Below are 9193 nucleotides of genomic sequence, written 5' to 3' on the forward strand. Positions count from 1 at the left end.
GACCCACTGCCTCATACATGGCTAGGAAGTGAGGTGTTCCCCAAACACTAAAGATTTGTAAGCAGGAACCTGCTGCAGGCAACAGGTTTAACAAATTGTGAAAAACGAGAATCGTTTTATTCTCAGTGAAGAGCATGGATGTCTTGCACAAAGAGAATTTTTATTAATTAAATCAGTGGTTTTGCGTCGCCGTTCCTGACAACGTCACAATGTCAATAAAAGGAGAAGTTAGGTAGTTTTACAGCACTTGTTCGGACCCGGGGGAGGGCGTTCACTGAACACAGCTTTCGGCTGCACGATGAGGCAATGTTGCGTAATAAGCGCATGCCATGGGACATTTCCTGCTCGTCAGCACAACCGAGGTGAGGTGAGCCGGAAGCCGGTGAGGGAGACTGCCGCCGGGACAACGCAACCCAACACTGTGCAAAAAGATGTGAGTGTACTTCACTGACACACTATCTTATCTGTGGCTGACAGCACTCTGACGTCTTGTGCGGAGGTCTATAGTGTGTGCAAGCTGTCAGGGGAATCCCGTCCGTAAACGCGTCTCCTCTGGTCCGTGGACCCTTGTCCCCATGTGGTTATTCATGTACGCCCCCTCCCCTCCCCTGTTCTCATATTGGCCAGTTCTCTACCTGGCGACCATCTCCTGCGTGGTCTTGCTGTTATTTAAAGAGCTTGAACACAGGGTGACACCCGCACTCTGTCAGAGAGGGTCTGCTAGACCTTCTTCTAATTAAGACGTTAATTGTCAGCCTGCATTGGCGTTGTAGAAGCTGAAATCAACCAAAGACCACCATGAAAAAAGGTATGAGCAGAGTAAAAACGGATTGTTTTACTGCCTATTTTTGCTTTCTTGACATGTGGGGGGGAAAAGTCTGTTGATGCGTGGACTCTGTCCGAGCTGCCACGTTGTTTTGTGGTAAATGTTCACTCAGCTGGTGGAAGTAATCCTATTGTGAACACTGCTGGAATGTGTCAGTGATTTGACTTAGCTGTCAGATGATCCTGTAGCTTTGTCTGCATGAATGTTAGCCGGCAGTAATTGCAGTGCTCCTAGTGTGTAGCCAGGAGGTGGACTATGAAGGGATTAATTTACCTCAGTTATCATCTTTTTACTGGGAGATCAGAAGTTAGTGCCCACTTTGCTGTGCTTCTGGCAGCTTAACATTGTCTGATTCATGTCTGAGTGTCTGAGGATGTAAAGTAACACCAGATCTAGAAAGCTTAAGAGGAAAAAAGCTGTTAAAAGTTTGTCCTTGTCTTTTATTACGCCTCCCGAAGTTTATTGCATTATCTGCTTGTACACATTATAGACCAATGGCTTTCTTGGTTTTCTGCAAAGTAGATAAATGACTTGATTCTAAATATTCTGTGCATTTGTGAATTTCATGGTTTCAGAATTTTCAAGACGTTTTCTTGTCACAGTCATCATTATCATGTTTAGCATTTATGTCCTTTTTGACAAAGCAAGTAAAACCTGCTGTGTCTTGGAAGTAGAAAAGACTGCATTCCCGACTTTCAAAATATCCCAAACTGTGATAGTGTAATGTGAAACTGCTGAATTCTAAAGGAAATCTACACCGTAGACGTGCCAAATCAGTGTATTGTTTTAAGATTGCTTGCTCTAATCCATTTTGACTAATGGTTAATCTATGAGCCAGACATTTGTATGAAGAATTTTAGCTAAAAAGTTATGTATTAACATGCATTTGTGTAAGATGTCACTTTTAAATTAAGTGAATGTAACACAAATTGTGTCTTTAAAAAAAAAACATTTCTGTTTGTGTATTTCGTGTTGGATTCAATAAGATAAACTTGATGGATACTGGTTTTTGTTTTCTGGACCAGTTGATAGATGATTCACAGGCACAGGTCCCTGAACTTTGTCACATATTCCAGAGGAAATATGACCAGCAAAACCACTTGTATTTTCTGTTCCACATCTGTATTTACGACACAAAAATTCGTCATATGAATATCCATAATCCCACAACAGCGTAATTCTAATGTATTTATTATACACACGTCATTATTATTGTGTCACTATGTGGTCTTGTTCCCTTTTTTTTACCAAGCAGTAAGAAAGTTATATACAAGAAAGTTAAAAATCCAAATACCTTTTTGCCAGCCTAATCTGGGCACCTGTTTTCCTCACAGTTCGCAGCAACATGAAAGAGTTTTGGAAGGAGCACTCCAAGGCCGCCACAGTTGAGGAGATGATGCTGGACTCTCGTGCCAAGGAGCTGACCCAGCAGGAGCTGCCTGAGATCCTCTCCATGCTGCCCTGCCTGGCTGGATACAGAGTGCTGGAGCTGGGAGCGGGCATCGGGTGAGCATACAGCTGCGTTAGGTTGCCTGTAGTTGGCGAGTGTGTGAGAGCAGGGTTTTTAAGGTCTCTGCTGCATTTAGGGACCTGCAGCAGAATACATGAGTCTGATAAAGTCCAGATTTATATGCAAGAAGTGAATGCCAGACTACAGTCATCAGTTATAAATCTAAAGCGTCTGACGGGCAGCATGTACAGGTTTCACCATGGACTGTAACATAACATGGTAGATAACAATGTAGGACTGAGGCAAAGTCTGTTTCTACAAGACTTTGTCTGGGAATCTGGGAAAATAAGCCCTTATTCGTACAGAAGAATCCAGGCTGGGTTATCAGCCAGTGCTTTGAAAGAGTTGTTCAGGACATGCTCTACAAAGAGTGGCAGTTTTGAAATTCAGGTGATCACATAATGGTTTTGATGTTGGTGTTGTGTTGGGACACTCTAAATTTGGTTCCGCCTGCATTTAACACCAGTTTTTTGACCGAACAGCACCTAACAAAGACATATTCATACTCCTTCTCTCTACAGTCGTTACACCAGCCACCTGCTGACCAAGGCCAGCCATGTGACGGCTGTGGACTTCATGGAAAGCTTTGTGGAGAGGAACAGGCAGGAAAATGGTCACCATAGCAACGCTACCTTCATCCAAGCTGACGTCACAAAGCTGGATGTCCCTAAAAACAGGTGTGTGTTAGATATGTCTGACTTACGTACACTTTGTATTTCAGACAAGAATCTCAACAACCATTGGGTGGACTGCAGTTTGGCACAGATGGTCCGCAGAAGATGAAGCCTAATTTTGGTGATCCCTTCCCTTTTCCTGTAGTGCCGCCATGAGTTTGACGTTTTTACTGAACTGTCTGGACAATTGTTGGATGTTGTATTTTAATTTTTGGTACAGACATATTAGGATTTAGCTAAATACAAAACACAAAATACAAAATATAAATGCAAAACTTCACACACTGTCAGATTAAAACAGGACGCAAGTCATCTGATTCTGATGGAGGATGAATGATGGATAGTAATGCACTGGTGCTCCCTTAGAGCGACTGGATCCACTGGCCGGCAGGTTTTGAATATGTTGGATATTTCCAGACTGAAACCAGACTACCTGCTTTATTTAGACAGAAGAAAACCTTTTCATCCTTTTCTTATTCACAACTAAGCTTCACACTGTGGCCATTGTATCGATCTGCTTTTGGGTCATAAAGGCAGGGATACTTAGACTTAGACTAGACTCTCCTGCAACTGAAAGACACAGATAAATTAAAGTGAAAGAAACACAGTTAATGTTCCCAGTGCAAGAAAAAAAAAATTATAAATGTATACTTTGTATTTTAAAGTATCTGTTCAATGTTGTCCTTAGCGTTGACTTCATCTTCTCCAACTGGCTGCTGATGTACCTGAGTGATGAGGAGCTGCAGGTCTTCATAGAGAAGATGCTGGGCTGGCTGCGGCCTGGTGGCTTTCTTTTCTTCAGAGAGTCCTGCAACCACCGGTCAGGTACAGAGCCAACAATAAAACTTCCACATCTCTCTTTCATCGTAATAATGATTTAAACTTAGAATCCTCTCTGAAATAGAAACATGACAACGCTGGAGATTTGCAGTTCAGATGCAGCTTCTGCTTTTAACATTTATGAATATGAATCTAAACGTTCAGCAACAGCAGCCAATATCTATGATAAGGAAAAGGATTTGTTCTAACTTGTAACTTTCTACTAAGGTGACTCCAAGAGGGACTTCAACCCCACCTGCTACCGAACTGACGCACAATACAGCCACGTGGTGACATCAGCACAGGTGGAAGGGTCACAGGGGGGCCAAAAGTTTGGATTCGACATTGTGTTGAAAAAGAAAGTTCGGGCGTATATTGAGGTAGAGTCTTATATAAAAAACAGAAGGACACTGTTTGATGCAGATGAGAGGATGTGCAGTTAACACTCTCCGCCCTCCACTACCTGCACCAATCCCTATCCTTTCTGTCACGTCCCCTTCCTCTTTTTCCAGATGAAAAACAATCCAAATCAGATCTGCTGGCTGCTGGAGAAGGTTCCTCGCTCCTCCAACACCGAGAACGGATTCAACACCTTCCAGCAGTTCCTGGACAACCAGCAGTACACCAGCCGCGGTATCCTGTGCTACGAGAAGATGTTTGGGGCTGGCTACGTCAGCACAGGCGGACCCAGCACCACCAAGGTAGGAATAAAGTCTGAAAAACAGCAAAGAAATTGGCTGGAAGGAATCGATAGGTGCTTCATGGAAAGGGTACTAACATGCTAAACCAAGATGGTGAACATGTTTTTTTTTTCAATAGCATGTTGATGTTAGCATTTAGCATCAAACACTGGAGATACTAAACGTTTCAAGACAAATCTATGTAGGTTTATCTCTTAGGACTTTAATGAAACAAACAAATGAACCTTTTTTGTGCTGACAGGAGTTTGTGGACCTGCTGAGCCTGAAGCCAGGACAGAAGGTGCTGGATGTTGGCTGTGGCATTGGTGGAGGAGACTTCTACATGGCAAAGGTAAGAGCGACCCTTCATTGTTAGCATAATGATGATAGAGGGATTTATAATGATTTAAAGGCCTGTAATGATGCAGATGATTATGCCACATTTCAGACCTTTGGAGTGGAAGTGCTTGGCCTGGACCTGTCAGACAACATGGTGGACATCGCCATGGAGAGAGCGATCACAGAGAAGCTGCCATCGGTATGTCGAATGTTACCTCGTCATATTGAATCTAGCACCATAATCATAATAATAAAGGTATGCCTTAAAAACATCCGTAATGGCATGTGCTCTACCTCAGGTCCAGTTTGAGGTGGCTGATGCCACTAAGAGGATGTTCCCTGAAGGTTCCTTTGATGTGATCTACAGCAGAGACACAATCCTGCACATAGATGACAAACTGGCCCTCTTCAAACGCTTCCATGTGAGCATTTTCCCACATTTACCATTAGCACAGAGCATTAAGTCTAGAATTTTCACTTCTTTGATTTAAACCTCTCTTTGAATTTGTAGCTTGCAGAAATCTGGCAAATATTATAAAACACATACAAAAATCAAACAAAAGCAACATTCTTGTGTCATATACAGATTTCTCTGGAGAATTAGTATTTCTTATGTAACTTTATCAAGTCTAACTTCACCAAATTTTACTTTTATTCATTGTCCTTCTTCGTCTTTGTGTCTAGTCGTGGTTAAAGCCAGGTGGCCAGTTGCTTATCAGTGACTACTGCTGCGGGGAGAAGCCCTGGACACCAGTGTTTGAAACCTACGTCAAACAGAGAGGCTACATCCTCTATACACCCTCAGAGTATGGCAAGGTACAGTAGAGCCAAATTGTGTAACAGTTTGTGAAAGGACTATGGGGAGTTCAGCCCTTTGGTCCTCTTTCGCATTGTGTGACAAGAGGATTGGTACACAATTTATTGCTGAGTCTCTGGTACCATGCAGTGTCTGCTCTCACTCTTTACCATTCAATATATAAACTGACTGATGTCCATCCGCTTTATATTCAAAGTAAAAAGGTAAACCTTTTGATTATCCCAGATTGTTTTTAATTCTGTGGCAAGAAATCAACCAAGCCATCATATCCACTGAAATTAGCTCGGCACAGATATGTCAGCATGGGTACATATGGTGGCAGTTACATAAGTTACAAGAACAGTGAGCACATATATACCAAAGATATATATGTTTGGCAGAATATAGAAGCATAGTGCATAGCTGCCAGCCAGAGAGCCCTGACAAGCCAATTTTCTACAACCCAGATTCCGAAAAAGGTGGGGCGCTGTGTAAAATATACACAAAAACAGAATGCAGTCTTTTGCAAACAAACTGCTTTTACCGACAACAGTTTTACAAAGAGTTCCTGAGCCTGTGTAGATAAAGAACAACTTTGCAATATAAATACAGACATTATGTTCACTTGGATGGATTACAGAAGTGGTTTTCACGCAATGATCAAAACACTTCAGCATGCTTCAAATACTGGGACGCCCTGGTGACCTATTGGTATCTGGTTCAGTTCTGGTTGGGGACCTTAGCATCAGGTAATTCCCCATTTCTTCCCCCCTGTTTCCTGTCATCTCTCTACTGTTGGCTGTCTAATAAAGGCACTAAATGCAGTAAAAGAAAAAAGGAAAAACACACCTTTATCTATGGCAACTCCTGTGCACATAAAACAAGTTAAGCCTCACAAAAAAACCTTGCAGGCAGAAAGATCTCCTGCTATTAAAGGTTGGACACTGCTTAATCCTATGTCTGTTTAGATGGGTGTCATTAAAGTTAACCTACCATCAGCCTTGAAGCTGTACAAATGCTTCATTTTCATGCGTAATTACACCAGACAGATATGTTAATGGTTAGCTATTCTGCAGTGGCCAAAGGTGAAGTGATAAAACAGCCAGATGTGCATGTTGGGTAACACATAAATACTAAAAGTTCTCCAGTTCAGAAAGCACAAATGTACAGATGGCGTCACTGTGCTTTGCCAACGTGTTGCTGATGTATCACTATTGTCTATCAGCTGGTGGTGCTGTTCCCACTCTACTTCACCTCTTCTGTCTCCTCTCCCGCAGTTCCTTGAAGAAGCTGGTTTCTGCAGCGTTAGGGCAGAAGACCGGACAGCACAGTTCATCCAGGTGATTGAGACAGAGCTGCAGAGAGCAGAGGCCATCAAGGATGAATTCATTGAGGTTAGCATGCATACACACTAAAATTGAGTCAAAATGACAAGGTTACACTTACACAGACGTCATCAACACCACCCATGATTGTTTCAACCTAATGAAACCAACTGAAGCTTAAATTACCTCCTAATTTTTGGGATGACTGCTCATCATACCTGCCTCTGTCCCCTGCAGGAATTCTCTGAAGAGGATTACTTCGCAATAGTGAACGGATGGAGAGAAAAACTGGAGCGATCCAAGAGCGGGGACCAACGATGGGGACTCTTTTATGCAACAAGGAATTGAGTGATTGTACTAAGAATGGTGAAGATGATAAATAAAAGAAAAAAGGATGCTTCTTTCCTACTTTAAGTGAAGGACTGTCCATGTGCCGAGTGAGCAAATTAGAAAAATATCAACATATACATTACATACATACATCTGTACTGTATAAAGTCAAACTTGTTATTGCCTATTTAAGTATGCCAATGAAAGGCTGTGCCACAACTTGTGTATTTGGAGTGACAAAGAACAATAAACAGATTAGTCTGCAGTAATATTCCCATAGCCTGCAGTATGTCTGCCAGCAGACTCTAAAAAACTCGTCAGACTTGTAATGCCAGTGACTGCATATACTTATGAAACCCCTGATCAGGAAGGCTGCCCCACATGTCATGCCTACTTAAAGAGATTATCATGAAGTGTCATTTCATCTGCATAAATCTCTGTGACCCATAATTAAGACATTCTTTCTGTTACAAACTTGAATTCAAAAACAATAAAAACACACCTTTATTCTGCAGGTCGTAGTCTGTCTGGTATGTTATAAGCACCTGGTCTTGGCTGAGGTTGCTTTTGTGAAGCACTAGTACCTTGACCGGGATGGATGAGATAAATCTGAACAAGTGCATTACGGAGCCATTTCACTGTATTTATGACTTGTCTGCTTGCACTGTTGTTACACTTTGTCTTAGCATTTACCATCATTCTGTGATTAGCACTTACGGTCACAGCAACTGCTGTTCAGCAAAAGTTACATAGGTTATTAAAACAGACCAGTGTTTGAAAAGCAGGGCCACTGAGATATGAAACAGGTGTTTTATTATAAGGAAAACAGCCAACAACTGAACCATAAAATGGATTTAAAGCGTTACTGTTTTTACCGTCTTTTATGTTACAATGTCATGTAAGCATCATGTAACGCATGTAGATGACCTGTTGTACTTGAGATGCATTGTGGAGGATGCCTTCGTGTCTGAGAGGAGCCTCCAATCAGTGTGTCACAACAGTCTGCTCCAGGAAATAGAAGCTGAGGGGGGGGGGGGCACAGGCAAATAAGACAACAGCAAAACTTAACAGGCAGCAGTTAAACTGGTTTAAACCGTCGCCTCTACTTTTTTTTTTTACAATACTACGTTCTTCACTTTTACACTTGGCCTGTGTACAGACACCTTCAGGCAGCCTGCTGTGTCAAAGCCTTCAGCATGATTAGCAAGTGTGTGACAGGTATCCAGGATCGGCCAGCACCTCCTTCCTCAGGGCAAACAGTTATTGACTCAGTAGAAGTCGACTTGTATTCTTATAATTATTTGACACACTTTCACAGTACAAAATGTGGGTGAGCAAATCTCGCACATTCAAGCACTGCTGAATAGCGAGATGTAATTGTTGAACTCCTGCATGCACGTTATTTTCAGTATGATGTAATTATCCAGACATTCCCGTCTGTGCGGCTTTGCAGTAACGATTCAGACATATGCTAGTATCGGTGGAGGAACTACTCAGATTTAATCTAATCTTTAATATGTTACAAGCAAAGATCCTGCTGTCAAAATCTTACTCAAAAGTTTGAGCATCAAAATCTAAAGTACCAAAAGTAAAAGTACAGATGTCCCATTTCAGAATAATGTTATTACTGGATTATAATGGCTGATGCGTTAATGTGTTCATCATTTTAATGTTGCAGCTGGTAAAGGTGGGGCTTATTTGAATTACTTCATATACTACTGGGTAGATAATCAATGCTAATACATCAATTTTTCACCCGATTTTTATTTTATACTGTTCATCTAAATCTGAGAAGTAACTCGTAACTACAGTTATCAAATACATGTAGTGGAGTAAAAAGCACAATAGTTGCCTCCAAGATAGACAAATAAAGTAGCAGAAAATTGAAATATTC

The 9193-nt window shown here is 41.7% G+C and overlaps 1 protein-coding gene across 2 annotated transcripts; it reads left to right on the forward strand.

The window, feature by feature from the left end:
• The first annotated feature begins 373 nt into the window (after nt 1-373).
• Nucleotides 374-7801, forward strand: pmt (phosphoethanolamine methyltransferase). Of its 2 annotated transcripts, none has more exons than XM_041944335.1 (12): nt 374-433; nt 2161-2332; nt 2858-3013; nt 3699-3835; nt 4058-4209; nt 4342-4530; nt 4772-4861; nt 4958-5047; nt 5148-5270; nt 5533-5664; nt 6922-7038; nt 7207-7801. In XM_041944335.1, exons 2-12 carry the CDS (start codon nt 2172-2174, stop codon nt 7315-7317), a joined length of 1458 nt encoding a protein of 485 aa, XP_041800269.1. In that variant the 5' UTR covers nt 374-433; nt 2161-2171; the 3' UTR covers nt 7318-7801. The 2 variants fall into 2 exon arrangements, with proteins under 2 accessions (XP_041800269.1, XP_041800268.1); XM_041944334.1 differs by lacking the exon at nt 374-433 and adding an exon at nt 774-808.
• The last annotated feature ends 1392 nt before the right edge of the window (nt 7802-9193 follow it).

This window comes from Chelmon rostratus, chromosome 9 (genome assembly GCF_017976325.1).
Source record: "Chelmon rostratus isolate fCheRos1 chromosome 9, fCheRos1.pri, whole genome shotgun sequence".
Taxonomy (NCBI): domain Eukaryota; kingdom Metazoa; phylum Chordata; class Actinopteri; order Chaetodontiformes; family Chaetodontidae; genus Chelmon; species Chelmon rostratus.